Genomic DNA, 19,033 nt, shown 5'->3' on the forward strand with positions numbered 1-19,033 from the left:
TGATGCCGCGGGATAAATGTTGACCCCCGTGGGGCCTAATAGCACATAAACACATCTTTTATCAGTAGCCCCCGCGCCATCTCACGTTCGGGAATCACAGGCATCTCTTGTTTGGATCCCGGGGCTGCGATCCCATCAATAGGCCTTTAACATTCTCACATGGAAGGATTCTCTCCGTTAAATTCAGGGCTAGCGAGCTGTGTCAGAATCATGTTGTTTTTCTTTGATGATTCATTTCATATTGTAACTCCATTTTATCAAATACATTTTTTACTGAATACATACATCATGTCATCATTTTACAGTGATTTCCTCAGTGAGCTTTTTACAATGAGTAACCTGTGGCAAGTACATTAAATTGGTCCTTTCAATATTGATTCTACATTGAATGACACGTTGAAACGTGACCAAAGAATAACAAGTTAAGTGGATTTGTGAGCGCGGCATTAAAAGGATGACCAGACACAATTGAATCACAATGAAATGTTAATTCAATGGGTCAACACAACATTTGCTTTTTAATTGGAACCTTTTGAGAACCGGTGCTACGTTGAGTCCTCGATTCACAAGGCAACCAGTTTCTCAGCGTCCCTAAATTTAGGTCAGGCCCCCAATGTAACGGGAGCCGTCCAACGCCGACCCGCCACAGAGTTCTATTACTTAAGCACCTTTTGATCGATCCGTCCATGTATAATTCAAGAGCATCTGGTGGCAAGGTTGTCGGTGTCGGACGCGCCGAGCATGGTTGATCCCGGGGAGGAATCACCGCCAAAGGAGTTAACGCAATCGGGAGGCCGTCAGCTGTTGCGGAGACGTTCCTGCATTAGCATTCGCGCGGCTTCTCTCGCCTCGTCTTTACAAACGGCTTTTTGCTGCACTGAGGATTCAACTTTCCAGGCTCCACCAGGCAATTTTTGCATATGTGATATGGTAACTGCTTAAAGTCGAATCCCTCCAAAGACTCTTTGTCAAGGAAAGTGGTGCGCAAAAAAAAAAAAAAAAAAAGATCATATGAGGCTTTCCAAACTTTTTTCAACATTTGGGTTAGCATTTCTATTTTGAACAAGGCTCATTAATATATTGTATATTTACTCAAGTATTGATCAAACTGCTCTGACTGACAGATTGGAAACCTCCAATGTAGTATGCTGAACAGAATCACAAGTTAAGTGACAATCAGCAGGCCTTGGCACCAGGGTGATAACAGCTGTAGCTGTAACAAAGCACTTTACATAATATTAAAAAATAACAATAATACAACGACAGAAGAAAGTGAAAACCATGAAACCAACCCATTAAAACATAAATTGAACAATACTAACTCATATCAGTAGCCACCAGAAAACAACAGAACAGTGTCAGTCTCATATTGGGTCGAAAGCCAAAGAACAATGATGTGTCTTCAAACGAGTTATAAATATGCACAGGGAGTGGGGGGCGGGGGGCTTGTCTAATATTTTATGGAAGGTCATTCCAGAGGGAAAGACCAGCAACAGAAAAGGCTCGATCCCCTCTGAGGCTCCGCTTGGTCCTGGGCACCTCCAATGACATTGGCTCATCAACATTTAATGGCGTACTTATCCTTGACATATAAAATGTCCACCTAATTTTGTGTTCCTCGGTAAACCTGCTGGCTGTGGCCAAAAAAAAAAAAGAAATTTGGAGATGCTCAGCAAATCTTGATGCCACCGCCCAGTACACTTTAAATCGCATAGGCAAAAACGTTTTCACAATTTAACATCGTCCATCATGTGTAGACTACCTGCTTTCCCATTAAGGCTCATTTGTGTGAATTCGTGTGTGGGAGTTCATCAAAGTACAAAACCTCGAATTTGAGCAAAATGCTTGTCACAAACCCAAATGGCCAGCTTCCTTTTTAACCCTTTCATGCACCGTGTATCTTGATCACACGCTAAGCTGTCCACTGTAGCTAACCTCTGTCCCTGAAAGGGTTAATTTCCGACATGTGACCCCAAGACTATTCTGTGCGTACCGTTATGAGCGATCTGTCCACCCAATTTGATGATCTGAGGAAATTAGCACTGGGGGATTTTTTTTTTTTACTTTTCAGTTGTTGCTTTTGAGTGAAGAGGGGAGGGCTGGTGGCGTCGAGGCATTAATTTAATTTGTTACAGCTGTCGTGATAAGATGGTGTCGCTTTATCCGTGCGCTGAACCGAATCATATTTATCGGAATAGCTTTGACGTCTCAGTCACTGTCTAATAAAGAGAAGGGAGCACTTTGTTCTATCGGCAGGAGCCGAAGATATTGACATGGCATTTTGGTGGCATTATGAACGGCCTTATTGCTGTTGTAACAGCATGGAGTCACTCACCGCAGCTGGCTAACATGAGCAAACTCGCAAAAGGGTTTGATTGAGTTTATGAAGGTTAGCTCAGTCTGCCTCGTAAATAACAGCTATGGCATTAACGGCGGCACGCCCGTCTGTCTACAGAGCAAATGTCTTTCTTTTCTTCTCGAACTGCAACATGGATCGAATAAGCTTGAGTCTGAGGCGATGCCAGCCAGTCATCTCTCCAAAAAGTCAATGGAATTTTTTTTTTTTTTAAATTGCCGGGCATTTTATTATTGGCAGGACCATTAAAAAAATGGAAGAAGACACAGTGCCATTTTTACCATCTTCATTATTGTATCCCAAATATTTATTTTGTTATATTGTCATTTTTGTACTCCAGTGATTCAAACTACCTCGGGCAATTTTTTTGTGTATTTGAACTTTTTTTTTTCTTTCAAAGTTTGGTGAAAATCAGGCAGTAACTGCACTTATTTCTTGCTCACACACAATCAGCTCATTTCTGATTCCATTTTAAGCCCCTTGCCAACCAAAACAACAGCATGCCACCGCCCAGTACACTTTAAATCGCATAGGCACAAACGTTTTCACAATTTAACATCGTCCATCATGTGTAGACTACCTGCTTTCCCATTAAGGCTCATTTGTGTGAATTCGTGTGTGGGAGTTCATCAAAGTACAAAACCTCGAATTTGAGCAAAATGCTTGTCACAAACCCAAATGGCCAGCTTCCTTTTTAACCCTTTCATGCACCGTGTATCTTGATCACACGCTAAGCTGTCCACTGTAGCTAACCTCTGTCCCTGAAAGGGTTAATTTCCGACATGTGACCCCAAGACTATTCTGTGCGTACCGTTATGAGCGATCTGTCCACCCAATTTGATGATCTGAGGAAATTAGCACTGGGGGATTTTTTTTTTTTACTTTTCAGTTGTTGCTTTTGAGTGAAGAGGGGAGGGCTGGTGGCGTCGAGGCATTAATTTAATTTGTTACAGCTGTCGTGATAAGATGGTGTCGCTTTATCCGTGCGCTGAACCGAATCATATTTATCGGAATAGCTTTGACGTCTCAGTCACTGTCTAATAAAGAGAAGGGAGCACTTTGTTCTATCGGCAGGAGCCGAAGATATTGACATGGCATTTTGGTGGCATTATGAACGGCCTTATTGCTGTTGTAACAGCATGGAGTCACTCACCGCAGCTGGCTAACATGAGCAAACTCGCAAAAGGGTTTGATTGAGTTTATGAAGGTTAGCTCAGTCTGCCTCGTAAATAACAGCTATGGCATTAACGGCGGCACGCCCGTCTGTCTACAGAGCAAATGTCTTTCTTTTCTTCTCGAACTGCAACATGGATCGAATAAGCTTGAGTCTGAGGCGATGCCAGCCAGTCATCTCTCCAAAAAGTCAATGGAATTTTTTTTTTTTTTAAATTGCCGGGCATTTTATTATTGGCAGGACCATTAAAAAAATGGAAGAAGACACAGTGCCATTTTTACCATCTTCATTATTGTATCCCAAATATTTATTTTGTTATATTGTCATTTTTGTACTCCAGTGATTCAAACTACCTCGGGCAATTTTTTTGTGTATTTGAACTTTTTTTTTTCTTTCAAAGTTTGGTGAAAATCAGGCAGTAACTGCACTTATTTCTTGCTCACACACAATCAGCTCATTTCTGATTCCATTTTAAGCCCCTTGCCAACCAAAACAACAGCAGGCACAGAGGAATACCCACAGCGTTGCCTACCAAGCGTTGAGTCTTACATTCCGCGAGGTGTGGACAGCATCTTTGAGCATCTTGGAAGCCTTTCAGTCGGTTTTGGCGTGCGGTCACCCTGCAATGTGACAGTTCCCCGCTTTGTCAACGCACTTCTTCAAAATGTCTTGCAGCTTCGTCCGAAGCCTCGGCGGAATCTTCCCCATGTTCCTGGTCCTGGCTTTTATATACACCACGTGCATGACCATCAAAGGCCTGGTTTTGGAGAAGGAGCTGCGGCTCAAGGAGGTTCTGCGAGCAGTGGGCGTGCGCGACAGCGCCCTTTGGCTGGCGAGATTCGCCGAGAACATGCTTCTGCTCGCCATTCCGTGCGCCCTACTTAGTGTCCTGATTAAGGTCAGTGGAAAGGAGGCGCGCGAATGGACGCCGGATCAAAACCGATTCCAGACAACCTGACGCCCGAAATTGGGTCCGTCGGGTCGCGCCTTGTGTTTTTGTTATCCCCTTGCTAATCATCAATCACTGAACTGTGGGGTCAAATAATTGCCCACCATGACTTACCCCCCCCCCTCCCTGCAATGATCTATTTCTCTCTTGCAACACAAAGTGCAATTTATCAAAATTAAGATCGCAGCAGCGGCGTTTGTTATTTCCCGCCGTTGCATCACCTTTGCTTTCAAACGGGCTTCCTGTTATGCAATTAGAGCCGTGGATATTTGGCACCGCATGTGTTCTTGATTGCAATTAGAGTTGATTATCTGAAGGCCAGCGGGACACTCGCTGTCATTTCACTGTGCGGCGTGAGTATAGCAACACCGGCCTTGGTGTCGGGACTCTTAATCGTTATAAAAACCAAGTCGAGCACACAAAACGCTCACAGCCACAGCGCCGTTGAGTTCCGTTGAAAGAGAGCACATCCTTGTGTTGCAGGAGGCATTGTTAATGATTTCAAGATGATTGCTAGTTCACGTCACCCGAATCAATTATTTTGCGGCATAATTGTGAAATGTGTCTGGTAAATAAAAGTGGGTATTTGAACAGCTGGGGTGCAAATCAACCCCCCCCCCCCTCCCTCCCCCCGGCCCCCTCTCTCCGTCAACGTAATATGTTTGCAAGCCACGAGCAATGTGTAAACATTAATAACAATAAATCCAGTTAGCCGAGTGCCTTGGAGGAACGATGTGTATTCAAACGACGAGCTCTAAATGATCATTTCACAGCCTGCTTTGGTGCATTAACAATAATGGCGAGTTCAGCAGTAATTATCATTAGGATGCTTTTGGATTAAGGTGGGGCAACAACCGGTCCTGTCATCATTTTGAAGTGTTTTTTTTTTTTTTTTTTTGTCATCCGGTTCAGTTCCGTAAGTTGTGTCGATTGGTGTAAATGTCCCCAAGCTGCTCTTCCGTCCGGTTATCCGAAAGTTCAGCTCTACACCGCAAGTCAACGTTTCATGCTTCAAGTCGCCCATAACCTCGGCATGTTCTTTTGCTGACTGATCCAGTGGTTCCTTGTGTTGGGTAGATGCGTCAGTGTCATTGGTCTGTGTATGAAGAAGCTGTGACAGCGTCGATATCATATGTTCATTTTCAGAGGGGTGACATTGGAGAGAATGTCAGAATTGTGTCATTGGCGCGTGCCAAATTATTGCCTCCATTTCACAAACTGCTCGTGGATGTCTCAACTGAAAATCATGAGCTGCGATAAATTCTATCGCTGAGTGTGGTCCACCACCAACCTTGTTTGGGTCAAACCGAAAATAGCAAGGGAGTTGGAACTTTGGTCATTTAGTTGTTGTGTTGAACCACAAGTAGGCTCGCTGTGGCTGTGTCCCCCGCAATGCTTTGGTCAATTTGCTAAATTTTGAAAGCATGTGGAACAACCTGAAGGACGTTTGGAATTGGACCACCGCGGCCATCTCGATTCAACATCCAGCCTGACAAGTGGTGTCTCAACCAAGTGTTTGTCTGGTCTTGGTGTGGCCCCTTCAGGTTCCTTCGGGCTCTGGTGCGCTCGCTGCCCTTATACATGACACTGGCCTGGATCTACTCAGTGGCAATGGTCGTTAAAAGTATCGTTATGGAGAAAGAAGCCAGGCTTAAGGAGACAGTGAGGATCATGGGCCTGACAAGTGCCATCGACTGGCTGAGCTGGGCCGTGTCCAGCGCACTGCCGTTGGCCATCAGCTCGCTGCTCCTTGCGCTTATTCTCAAGGTGATCCCAATGATTTCGAAATGCTTCCAGGAGGACCCAGTGCCTCATTTTGAAGAGTCGCTCTGGAACAGAGTGAGAGAAAATTAATGCATTTTGTTATTAGCCTTATACACAAATAGCATTCCAGAGGTGACGTAGTGGTTCAGTCTCGAGCCCCTTGCCGTTTCCAGTCGTGATCATGCTAAAATAATCCTTCCAAGTTATAATCATGCTTTCTGAATTCAACTTTTTCCAGTTCCAATAATTTATGGCCACGCAAATTGTCTCTTTTGACCGTGATTGTTCAAAAAAATGATCAGCATCCCACAAATTTCATTCTCTTTTTCTAATCACGCCATTTTTGGACTGTTTCAAATCTCAAAATTCAGGCATGTGGGTCCTCCTCTGAATGACTTTAAAAAACACAAATCTGAATCTAGTTTGAATTAGCCAGACAGTCCCTCATGTTCACCGTATATTTTGACCACGTTTTCTTCTTGTGCTGTCCACTGGCAACGCTTTCTTTGTACCCCCAGTACGGCAAAGTGCTGCAGTACAGTGACCCCACAGTCATCTTTGTCTTCCTGTTGGTGTTCTGCCTGACCACCGTCACCCAGTGCTTCTTCATCAGCGTCTTCTTCTCCAAGGCCAACTTGGCGGCGGCGTGCGGCGGACTCATCTACTTTGTCCTCTACCTGCCGCACGTCCTTTGCTACGCCTGGAGGGATGTCCTGGGTTTCGGAGCCAAGGTTGCCGTGGTAAGACTTCGGGGATGTCGCTTGTTCCTCATGAAAAAAATAGATATGGTTGACACTGAAAGAGCAAAATCATTGTACCTTTAAGGGTTGCTTGTCACTCGAGTAAAAGCCTTCACGTTACTCTCGGAAATGCGTTACACACTCGGAGAAAGTCCCGTCCTGTAAGATGAACCACTGATCAACTTTCAGCCTTTTTTCTGTGACCTTTATGACGGTGTCACAATCATTTGTCCTCAAGATGTCCTTTCCGCAGGCAAAGACGTATGACTTTCCCAATCCCGACTGTCGCCGGGGAGAGATTGTCACTACGAGCGCGTTGCCTTCCCCGGCCCATTTCAACAACTCACATGGACATTTTTCTCATAAGTCAAATAAATAGCAGCAATCGATGTTGACAGCTCGTAATATTTTTTTATTGGCACCTGACGTAGCTTTTAGCCGTCATCTGTAGTGGGCGACCGATGACTTCCTAGTCTCGATCCCTCAATCATTAAGAAAACCATTTGAGTGGACGTACTCATTTCTACTGGTATTTGCAAATTGGAAAACATGACTGGCCTGGGTAGGATACAGTTTAGATGTTAGGGTTCGCGATGTTTGGGGAATAGTTATGTTTGTGATAGATGTTATGATTAAGAGGCTAAAGCCTTTGCGTTTTGATTGGAGATTAAGGTTAAAAGTGAGGGTAAAGCATTTAGCGTTACACTTTGATGTTAGTGTTCAGACCTTTAGAGGTAGGGGTTTGGTGTTAGGGTTGTTGGTGTTAGAGACTGTTGAGTTACAATCGGGTTAATGAGAGTTCTGGGTTAAGAGTTAAATTCTAGGATTCAAGGTTAGGAATGTGGGTTTTATGTTCGGGTACATTTCGGGATAGGTCTTTGTGTTTCAGATTAGAGATTGGAGTACAATGTTAAATTTCGAGGTCGAGGTGAGGAATTATGCTTGGTGTGAATCTCTGTGGAAATGGGTTGGATTCTAGATGAGAATTAAGTTTTCCACGCCTCTGTTCAGTCCAGTGGCGGATGCTGGTCTGTCAAGGAGGGGAAGTTTAATTTCGGCCTACATCAAAAAATCTGTCCGTTTATTTATACGTGAATTTTACTCTCCGTTTCTTTTCAAAAAAATGAATAGGATGCCTTCACCATAAGATCGGTGATTGGCTCATTTCGCTGTCAATCAAAAAGAGATTCAGCCTCAGACAGATCATCCAATCATCATGCAGAAAAGCTGAGCTTCCGGGCCAGCCTTTAAACGCCCACTGTCCATAGACTCCCAGAGACGCTGAGCGTCCGATGGGCGGGACAAAACCAGCATTTATCCAATGACTCGTCTCGTTTCAATGCATTGGCAAACCAACACTGAACTCTCTAGACGCCCAGCGTCCGCGCGGTCGACGCTCAGCGTCCACACAGTTTAAAGCACAGTGACGCTGCGGGAATGAATGAGAAGAGAGTCGCGTCGTAACCAGTCATAAGAAGCTGATTCGAAACAAAAGTTGAGCGCGTTGTAGTGCATTTTTAATCAATGCCATGTCCACACAATTGTACGTACACACATATATTTGATCACTTACTTTTTGACATTTTAGGGGAAGCTGAACTTCCCTTGCAGTCTTAGAGCAATCGCCTCTGGTTCAGTCATTAATCTAACTTGATTTGCCTTTAATTGCAATTAGTGGCAGTATACAAGGGGAGGTTTGCCTAACCATTAGCCTTCAGCAAAAACTCTCCTGCTCACTTAATACATAAGCCCTGATAATACCTAAAAGTGCTGAGATTTTATTTCCCCCCCTGCTTCTCCAAAATGGATAGCCTTTTAGCCCGCTAATTAGCATAAGCAATGTTTCCCTGACCGCGCCGCTATCCAGATCATGCCCGCACTTTATCAGGCCGGCGGTTTTTCCTCTCTCGTCGAGTGTGGATGATATTACACCATGTCAAGGGATACATGCTCTCCTCTTACATTGTCCATGATAATGAAGTCTTTTATCGGAATGGATTTTTTTTTTTTTCCACCTGAATTCCAATGACCAGATGGCGACTGTGTGCCAAACTGGAGCTCCGGGCATATTTGCATTCATTCTTTTTTCCTAGCGAGGTAGCAATCCTTTTATGTCTAAGAATACCAGCAATGCATCTCCTTCGCAATTTCATACGGAAAAGTCCTACCCACTTATTCAGAACTCCTCGGGTTGCTTTTTTTTTTTTTCCTGAAAGTGAAATGGTAACTTTCTAAAGACAATGTCGATTGCTTTCTGGGTCAAACACGGAATTTCTTGCATCTACTTCAGTCTTAGGAGGGTCCATGTTATTGACTAGGTTAATTCCGGTAACTTCTATCTGTATCATCCCAAGATGTTAGCCTTTGAGGCTACCTCCCAAGAGAAAACCCCATTATATTACACAATCTTTCTTTTATCTTTGATGCTAATACTCTTCTGTCCCAAAGGAAAATTATTCCTACCTTTTTTTAGATCGTTTGTTGTTATATTCCCAAGAGATAATCCATTGTACCGCTTAACCCTTCCATGTGTCGGTTACTCACCAACAACCAAAGAAACAAACATAACAGAAGGGTTACGGGTTACGACATCCCCCAGTGACACGCCATTGAATCTGCCGGCCCGAGCCGCGTCGGAATCGGTGACGGTTTGCCTGGGAAGCCGCAGGAAATGCTTCTTCCGGAGCACAAATGCTGCGAGCAAATGAGGCGTGAGGCGGCAGCTGGCAAGCAACACGATGATGCAGAGCGATAGGCGGCAGTGGCTAATGTTTCATGGGCAAAAGCGTCACTGGCAATTTCCCCCTTCCGTGTAGGATTTATGATTTGTTTTGAATGGGTATGCAAAAGCATTTTTTTATGGGTGTTCCCGAATGAGACGCGGCATCAAACAACCTGTGTACCCGCGTGCTTTGCTACCTGTAAACAGTCACGCAAGCCTCCCTGTTTCCCCTCAGAGTTTATTGTCCTGCGTGGCGTTCGGTTTTGGCTGCGAGAGCTTCTCCAAATACGAGGAGCAAGGTGTCGGCATCCAGTGGTCCAACATGAGCCAGAGTCCCGACGAGGACGAGCGCTACACCTTCCTCGTATCCATCGCCATGATGCTGTTTGACGCCGCCCTCTACTGGACGCTCACTTGGTACATCGAAAACGTCTTCCCAGGTATACGACGACATTAAAAATAATGAAAGGGAGAGTAAAATATATGACATCACTTTTTTACTTTTATTTCGATTGTAACGAAGGCATTATTAAAAATGTTGTCATGTTGTGTCATCTGCGCTTGATCCCAGGCCAGTATGGGATCCCCAGGCCATGGTACTTCCCATTCACGGCATCTTACTGGTGTGGCAGGCCCTCCGTGCCTGGCGACCACTTACAAAAGGACGCCGCCGGCTGCTTGCACAATGGTAGTAACATGTAACACGCACGTGCGCAAACACTCGCGCGCTGCTGCAGGCACATTTGAAGTGTAAGACGTGCAGGTGACTAAACTCAATCGCCTTCCTTGTTGCATCGGGCGATGAAGAAGGCACTCTTGTTTCCAATTAACATTCCAGCCTATTTTCGGTGCCGACTTGCTCAGCAGCATCCAATTAGGCTTTTCCACGGTGTTATTTCTCATAGCAGTCACATCACGTCGAGACTTTGTTATTTTGCATTTTGTCGAAGGAAAGGACAACTTTTCCTCACAATATGATGACTTTGCTCTCATGCTCATCATGATCGCATCCATCTCATTCTTCCGTCTCTTACGAAGATTACCTGGAAAAATCGGACCCCAATCTAAAAGTTGGGGTGTCAGTACGCAACCTGGTCAAAATCTACAAAACTGGAAACAAGCTGGCTGTGGACGGGCTGAGTGTCGACTTCTACGAGAACCACATCACCTCCTTCCTGGGCCACAACGGAGCTGGAAAAACCACCACCATGCAAGTTCTTTTTCTGACAGGGGGGAAGGGAAAGCCTCTTATTTGAGTGCGGTGTTCATTTTTTGGGATGATGCATGCAGGGTCTAATTGGGGCACAGTGTCTATGAGAATAATGTCATTCCTAATTGGGGAAAGGAAAACCTCTTCTTAGAGAGAGGCATTTATTTTATAGATGAAGTGAGTAATTGTATTAGACGGACTTAATTACATTTTCTGCTCTTTGCACTGGGGATAGGGATGCCTCATACTTGACACAGCAGCTGAATAATTGTTTTAAAGGGAAGTTATTTCAGTTTCGACCCATTTTTCCTCATGGAAAAAAAAAATTGTGACCTTTTATTTGAGTGAGGTGTTTATTTCCTGCATGATGCCCACAGTGCGGCACAGTGTCTACTAGAGGTACACAATGACAGTTTCTGCCCTTTTTTTCACGTCATGAGAGGGAGACCTTTGATTTGAAGCTGGTGTTTATTTTACACGATGATGCATGCATCCAGCGAATAAACACCTCAGTCAAATAAATTAATTAGTTATATGCACGTGACGACTTTTACGTTTTTTTTCTCTGATAAGAAATTGTTTTCACAAGACTCCACGCGTCCCGCCGCGCAGGTCAATTCTGACGGGGCTCTTCCCGCCCACGTCGGGCACGGCCGTCATCAACGGCTACGACATCCGCACAGATGTGGATGGCGCCCGGCGGCACTTGGGCATGTGCCCCCAGCACAACGTCCTCTTCAATGAGTAAGAGCAAACCTACCCGTTTCTCACTTTTTCACAACGATATTAACGCTTGGTTCGTTTTAATTTTGGAGAAGGATGAAGACATTTTTTTTCATAGAATATTGCGGGTCCCCCTTGTAATATTTCAGCTTTATTCTCATCCTATTTTTTTCTTTTTTTTTTCTTTTTTTTTTGTAATGCTTTTGATTTGTTAACATAATTCTGAATGCAATGGGACTCTTGGCAAATTTCTCTCAGCAATTTCAGTCCCACTAGTTAAGAGCATATTTTAATCAGCGATGGGCTTTATGTGTCCCAAAAGATATTTTTTGACACTGATTTTTAAAAAAATGCCGTTGGCTTTTTTTTTCTAGCACATCCGGGTTTTTCAGATATTTTCATTTTGTGTTTTGTTTGTGTGACCTCTCAAAGCTTGTGCAATACGTTGTAACTTGTGACTGTAACTATGATGTTCAGTTGCTGAGCCTGCCCTTGATTCATGAATATTACATGTATTATTATGTAATATGTATATTACATATATTGAATATTATACTGTAAAATTATCTTATTCTGAAAACCTGATGTGTTAGAGAAAAAAACTAAGGCAAATTCAGAGTCAGTGCAAAAAAAAAAAAAAAAAAAATCTAGAAAGGTCGTAAAAATGTGGGGATCGGTGTTATTTGACTTTGTTTACATCATCTTTTACTTCATCAGCGTCATAATATTACACATTTATTCTTGTAAAACGGCACCTTTTTTTCGCAATATTCTGCGTTTCTCCCGGAGAAATTCCTCACCGTATTTTCGACCTACTTTATTTTCATGATGGTTTCAACTTTATGTGCGTACGATTGAGCTATTTTCCATTTGCAGGCTAACAGTGGAGGAGCACATCTACTTCTACGGCCGTCTGAAGGGACGCAGTCGCGCCGAGGTGGACGCCGAGATGGAGCAGATGATCCGGGATGTCGGCCTGCCACACAAGAGACGAGACCTGGCTAAGAACCTGTCAGGTGGGTGGCTAACAAAAACAGCAGCCCTTTACTACTTTGTCTTTGTGAGTCTGAAGTCGGAGTCGGACCGCTGAAGGTTGTCCTTTGACGTGAATAATGTTCCTGTAAATAATAAAATATTCGAGGACAATAGACCAAATGTATTACATTTGTGATTTGAGTCCGTTTTTCACAAGCTGGGTCACTGAATTGGTTAAAAGCAGTGGTGTGGTGCCGGGCAGGATGGAATCTGGCTTCCGAGGTTGATGGGCCACGACGAGCGATGACTAAAATAACTCGCAGCGGGCAACGGCGAACCACCTTTTTTATGATGAAAGGAAACTTGCTGTTCACACACACACACACACACACACACACACACACACACACACACACACACACACACGCACACACACAAAATCACATACTGACATGCAGATGAATGTTTGTAGGCGGTATGCAGAGGAAGCTGTCGGTGGCCATCGCCTTTGTTGGAGGATCAAAAGTTGTGATCTTAGACGAGCCCACAGCGGGGGTGGACCCTTACGCCCGCAGGGGGATCTGGGAGCTGCTCCTCAAATACAAACAAGGTACGCCATCAGAAGCCGAAACACCAAAGGCCTTTGAACTTTGCCAATCTGAGTCGCAACGGTGAAGCTTGTCGAAAAACGCATCGCGGCATGTTGTCATGGCAAAAGCTTGCGTGTGTTCTGATTAGGCCGCAAAACAATCATTGGGGTCATGTTAAACCTTTCAGGGACCGCGGTCACTACAGTGGACAGCTTATCAGGTTTAGGTTATGGTTCATTTCATTCCACTTCTTGTCTTGCACATCAGAGAAGAAAAAGGCTACAATTATTCTATTTAAATAAGCAAGACAAAGGTTGAAGTTGATTTTTTCTTCTCTTTTTTGCGTTTTTTTTTTTTTTTGTGGAGGATTAGAGAGACATCACAGTGAGCGCAATGGCAAAGGTGCGGAAGGCATTCGTGGGTGTTTCCTATCACGCCGTAGCATGCCACACATGTTCATTAGCACATACGGCAGGAGCCGCGTGTCGTTTGCCAGATGAAGCACTGCTGCACTTCAACCCCAAAAAAACCCCAAACAAACAAAAAAGTCCCAGTACTTCGAAAATAAGGTCTCATTTTTATAGCAGTAAAGTTGATGACTGCTTGGAAAAAAAATCCTTCTTATTTCATTCCTGTATGATTTACAATAGTCCTTGAAAATGTTGCTGTTTTTTTGTTTTTTGTTTTTTTGTCAACAAAATATGACTACTTTTTTACACTTACATGTTTATGACAGCTTTGACCTCATTCTCATACAAGATTCACTTTTGCTGTATAAATTAAATATTTTCCGATAAAATTGTGCCTTTTTGTCCTGAGAAAGTGCAACTTTATTCTTGTACAATTTACATTTGTGCTTAAAATTTTAAAATGTTATTCTTACATGATCAATTATTTTTTTCCCTGAAAAAAAAATTCTCAGAAGACTGTGACTTTTGTTCTGGAAAAGAAAAAATGAATTTTATTGCCGTAAATTTGCGACTTTTGTTCTGGAAAATTTAGACCATAATCTCGTACAAGGTTTTGTCTGGAGAAAATGTAACTTTACCTTTCTACAATTACATTTGAGGGTGGAAAAACAAATCTATTTTCATGATTTTGACTTTTAAGGAATAATTTTGTCATTTCCTCATTGTAAACTGGTCATAATACTGGAATAATTTTACGCGAAATATCACATCAGTTCAAATTCGTCACGCCTCCCCTCCAATGCTAACCAAGTGATTTTGCTCACTCAGTTTGATGCCTCTCTATTCCACCCCTAAAAAAGAAGAGGTGCTAAAAATGAGCCAGCCGGTTGCATGGTTACCCCGGGCTCGATCAAGATTTTAATTCACACCCACGTGTACCGCGCTGCTTTGTTGCCATGGCGATGAGCGGCTAAAAGCAAAAACCCTACTCTCAGGCCGCACCATCATCCTGTCCACGCACCACATGGACGAGGCGGACATCTTGGGCGACCGCATCGCCATCATCGCCCACGGCAGGATGCGATGCTGTGGCTCGTCCCTGTTCCTGAAGAAACGCTTCGGCACAGGCTACTACCTCACCCTGGTCAAGGTACGCACACTTGATAACAGCTTTGGTCAGACAAAATTGTATGCTCGACAGCTTGTCTGAAGCTCACTTTGAACTCAATTTTGGGCAAGGGGAAAAAAAGTGACGTTAAAAAAACTTGCTCATACGCTCACACGCAGACAAAATGGCCGACCGATATTTGCGTACGAGTCATAAAATCCATGATATTATAATGTAATCACACTTTTTCCAAGAAAATATGACCTTTTTTTAATCAAACAACCATTTTCATGTTATTTTGTTTTTCGATTATCTCCAGATTTGTTTTCATTGTTGTGCAATTATGATGTTTCTGTCTTGAAAAAAAAAATGTAGATTACATGGCTTTGGGCCTGAATACATGAAATAAATGCTCACGGAATACAAACCCAAGAGGGTAACGAGTTCAGCAGACTGGGCTTAATTAGTCGAGCCAGGAGTTAAAAGCAAACGTGGTGCATCAGCCTTTTAGCTGCTATGCTGCACACAAATGGAATAAGATGCTCACAAAAATTGAAGCTGGCCCCACGTGTAAACAAATCCGGGTTAAAAGCTATGCTTTTCCCCCATATCTATGAATAAGGTCTCTTCAAACATTTTTATCACCAATTTTCCCAGAATCATGTTGTTGCACTATATTTTTGTAATTTTAGTAAATTCTCTATTTTGCTTTGAAACCTCTTAAATTCTTGTGGCTTCTGTTTGAAAGTTGCCTCTTGCCTTGAAATGCTGTTTTGTAACTATGTGAAGCACACCGAGTTACTTTGTGTCTGATATGAATAAAACTGCCTTGCCAACCCCGAAAACACAACTTGAACAAATGTTTGACTGCTCGTTTGACCCGTTGATCACCGTCATCATTAACTGGCAGCAAAGCAAATGTGTTTGGCACATTCGCCTTTAATTGGAGCCATTAAGTGGACAACGCAGCTGCCGTTATTCGGTTAGCACGAGGCCGGAGTTGTTGAGGAGTCACTGTTCATCATTTTAAGTGGCCAAGCCCGTTTGCGTCTAATCCAATTGCGTTTCTGGCAGGAGCGGGAACGTCCTTCAAGAAGAGGCGGTGCCCACGACCACGCCGCCATCGGGAGTCGAACCTACAGCGGAGTCCATCCTGCAGGTACAAGAGCAACGTCATGTATTAAATAAAGCTCATTTCTTACAAATTCAACCCCGTGGCAGTCTTGTTGTCCTGAAAAAAATGACTTGTTCGCCTGTCAGATTAAAATTTTGTCAGTGTGGGTTTTTTTTTAATCTCATTTCTTTCCCTTAACTTAATCCTTGTAAAATGACGACTTGTTTTTCCCTCCAAACAGGTCTTTTTTTTTCTCCATCTGATTGCAATTGAAAAAAAGAACTTCATCCTCATATGGTATTAGTCTCACGAAAAAATAAAACTCTCGTCTCGTCAGATTACTCAATACTCAACTTGACGCGACTTTAATTTGAGAGCACTTTAAAGAATAATCGCAGCTGCACATACATCAAAATCAGACAGAAAACAATCAACTCTAAAACAAAACAATAAACTGAAAAAAAAAAATTAAACACTAAAACAAGGTCACGGTCTGATGCTGAGTTGAAAGTCAAGGAATAAAAACAAAAGATGAAAACCTTTGTATGATCCAAATGGACAATACTAGTCCAACATTTGTCCTGGAAATTTAAGATTTCCAGTGCATCTATATGTTTTTTTTTTTTTTTTTAATTTTATTTTATTTTTTTTCTGGACAGATTTGACAGCGCTGGGTCAGTTGGTGCATCACCACGTCCCGCGGGCGCTGTTCTTGGAGCGTATCGGCCAGGAGCTCACCTACGTCCTGCCCTACGACGGCGCCCACGACGGCACATTTGCTCGGCTCTTCCAGGATTTGGACCTGGCCTTGGCCGACCTGGGTTTGACTAGCTATGGCATCTCTGACACCACGCTGGAAGAGGTATGGCAAATGGGAGTACAAAACATTCCATTTGAAATTTCACCACCCCGCCCCACCACCACCACCAAAAAACAAAACAAAAAAAAAAGCAGCGTGATTAAAGATAGGGCTCTGCCCACTTTCTTTCCACAGATTTTTTTGAAGGTAGCTGAAGACACAGGAGTCGATGCAGCAGACATTTCAAGTAAGTCCCTTTTGCAGGCAATAATCCACTGACTTTTTAAAAGCACTTTTTTAATGTCAAGCCAAAACGGCATCTTTTATTTTTAATTTCCACAGCAACGAAGCGGAATAGCATCTCGGCTACCGCCGTTCACCCCGAAACGGAAAAGGAGGCGAGCGGCAAGTCTCATTGCATCAATTTCAGAATATGAACCTGAAAAAAAAAAAAACAAGAAAAAAGAAAGTGCAGTGGAAGCATTTAATAATTGAGCTCGTTCACTCAACATGCTTTTGCATTTCTGTGCTTCCGTGCAGGTGACATGGAAATGTTTGCTAGTCAAGTGGAAGGTAAGTTTGTTCCTCCAAAAATGTTTATGATTAGTTTATAATGCTAACATGCTTCCAATTGCTATGCTGATAAAAAGTAAATTAACAACCAAAGTGGTGGAAGCGCTAAAGCATATCAAGAAAGTTCTACATCTTGCCTTGGAATCCTATGAGTATTGACAAAATGCTAACATGCAAGCAGTCAATTTTTTAAAGGTTTTTTTGATGAATATATTTTTGACTTCTTTTTTAAATCATTTCCTTATTATACATGTGGTTATGGATTGTCATGACAAAATGAACAGCGATGTCTGTTAACAGGGGATTGTTCCCATCCATATGATGGTAACTATAATAGCAATAAGTGTAATAATAATACAGGTGAATTGAAGTTCATTTGTATCGTCTCCAAGGGTTCAGGACTTGGTGTATGGATTCACAAATGAAGTAAAAAAGACTGAAAAAACAAGTAGCAGTGGTTCTCGGACAGAGTTCTGAGGCACTCCCTTGTTTCAAGATTCTTACATTTGGCTAAAAACTCCCCTTGTCAGCATATATCTTTTTTGTCAGGAGACATAATGGCCTCCGAAATAATAATCATCATCATAAAAAACATTTTAAGTGATAAGAAAAAAAAATACAAGGTTCAAAGCTTGTCCCTGGTCTATAAAATGGATTTGGGTGAAAGTTTTACTGTTAATTATCATCAGAAATTCTAAATTCCCATTTAAAAAGTGTGAAATACCTAATGCATTAAAGTGGAAGCTAAATTGAAATGAAATATTCCAAACATTTTATTCCAACGTGCGGATTGTCATCAAAAGAAAAGGTTATCCACCATAGAAAAATCTCGAAGCCATGCAAATCTTGTAGAAGGAGCCAGGTGGTACGTTTGACGCAGCACCTGAGCAGCTCATTACACTCCGCACGCTTGTGGTCCCGGGTGTGATAAACAACCCGGCAGGGGTCCGTGTCCACATCAGGTTTACAGAGGGACGCCAGGGTCAGCGGGAGGGGCTCGACGGTCCTCGGCGGATGGGAGCTGATCAGGAGGCAGTTCTTGGCTCTCTTCATCAAGCGTTTCCACCACGCCCGGAGGAGCCGCAAGGGACTCATTGCCCAGGTAATGGCCTCCGTCTGTCATATTGATGAAATGAAGGGGAACACAAAAGGGATGCTTGGGCGGATCTTGTGAGTTTTGTATGGAAAAAATGGCCTTGCGTGATGGAGTAGGCCTACATCTTCCATAAGCCACCATCACCTACTCGTATAGCTTCCAAACCGATTGTGTCCGAGTATCAGGGGATATTTACCGTAATCAATGAACCAATGTCAGCTATATCAACTGAGATGATCCTGATGTCGTTCAAAAAGCCCCTGTATGCGCATTTTAGAGGGTGGGGAAAATGGAGTCGCCAAAGTGGTCATTAATTTGTTGAATTGGAAGTCATCAGTCAATGTAGATGTGATGATGTTATTCAAGGCAATGCATTCATACGGTCATTGTGTCTCCATGGTGATTGGGAACGAGCCTACCTAATGTCTGTGATTGGCACTCAAAAGGAAAAGTTTTTTTTTTTCCTTTCATGTCGCATGCTAATCATGTGTTTTCATTAGTCGCGTATTAAATACAACCATGCCATAATTGCACACATGACAGGCCGCAATTAGCCCACTAAGCGAACCTCTATATTGTTTTTCTTCTCTATAATTTCCAAAGTCAAAACCAATAAACAGCACACATTTCCGAAGCGTCACAATTCATTTCACAAGGAGCATTTACAAAGGTACAGCAATTTAATTGTTATGATAATTGCGGCAAGCTATCAGATGTCATCAATTCTGAC

At 43.0% G+C, this 19,033-nt stretch overlaps 1 protein-coding gene across 3 annotated transcripts in view; it reads left to right on the plus strand.

The window, feature by feature from the left end:
* Window positions 1-19,033, plus strand: part of LOC109520361 (ATP-binding cassette sub-family A member 1) — a 70,362-nt gene that overhangs the window by 19,203 nt on the left and 32,126 nt on the right. For 2 of the 3 annotated variants that reach the window (XM_019877517.1, XM_019877519.1), the window contains 15 exons: window positions 4,206-4,428; window positions 6,762-6,983; window positions 9,941-10,145; window positions 10,277-10,393; window positions 10,744-10,915; window positions 11,528-11,659; window positions 12,515-12,654; window positions 13,086-13,223; window positions 14,609-14,763; window positions 15,796-15,880; window positions 16,495-16,697; window positions 16,830-16,881; window positions 16,977-17,039; window positions 17,175-17,207; window positions 18,170-18,309. In XM_019877517.1, coding sequence (XP_019733076.1) covers window positions 4,206-4,428; window positions 6,762-6,983; window positions 9,941-10,145; window positions 10,277-10,393; window positions 10,744-10,915; window positions 11,528-11,659; window positions 12,515-12,654; window positions 13,086-13,223; window positions 14,609-14,763; window positions 15,796-15,880; window positions 16,495-16,697; window positions 16,830-16,881; window positions 16,977-17,039; window positions 17,175-17,207; window positions 18,170-18,309 — 2,080 coding nt within the window. Of the gene's footprint in view, window positions 1-4,205; window positions 4,429-6,023; window positions 6,247-6,761; window positions 6,984-9,940; window positions 10,146-10,276; window positions 10,394-10,743; window positions 10,916-11,527; window positions 11,660-12,514; window positions 12,655-13,085; window positions 13,224-14,608; window positions 14,764-15,795; window positions 15,881-16,494; window positions 16,698-16,829; window positions 16,882-16,976; window positions 17,040-17,174; window positions 17,208-18,169; window positions 18,310-19,033 lie in introns of all 3 variants that reach the window. The other variant, XM_019877518.1, reaches the window with a different exon arrangement.

Source organism: Hippocampus comes, unplaced genomic scaffold (assembly GCF_001891065.2).
Source record: "Hippocampus comes isolate QL1 unplaced genomic scaffold, H_comes_QL1_v1.1 scaffold143, whole genome shotgun sequence".
Lineage (NCBI taxonomy): Eukaryota > Metazoa > Chordata > Actinopteri > Syngnathiformes > Syngnathidae > Hippocampus > Hippocampus comes.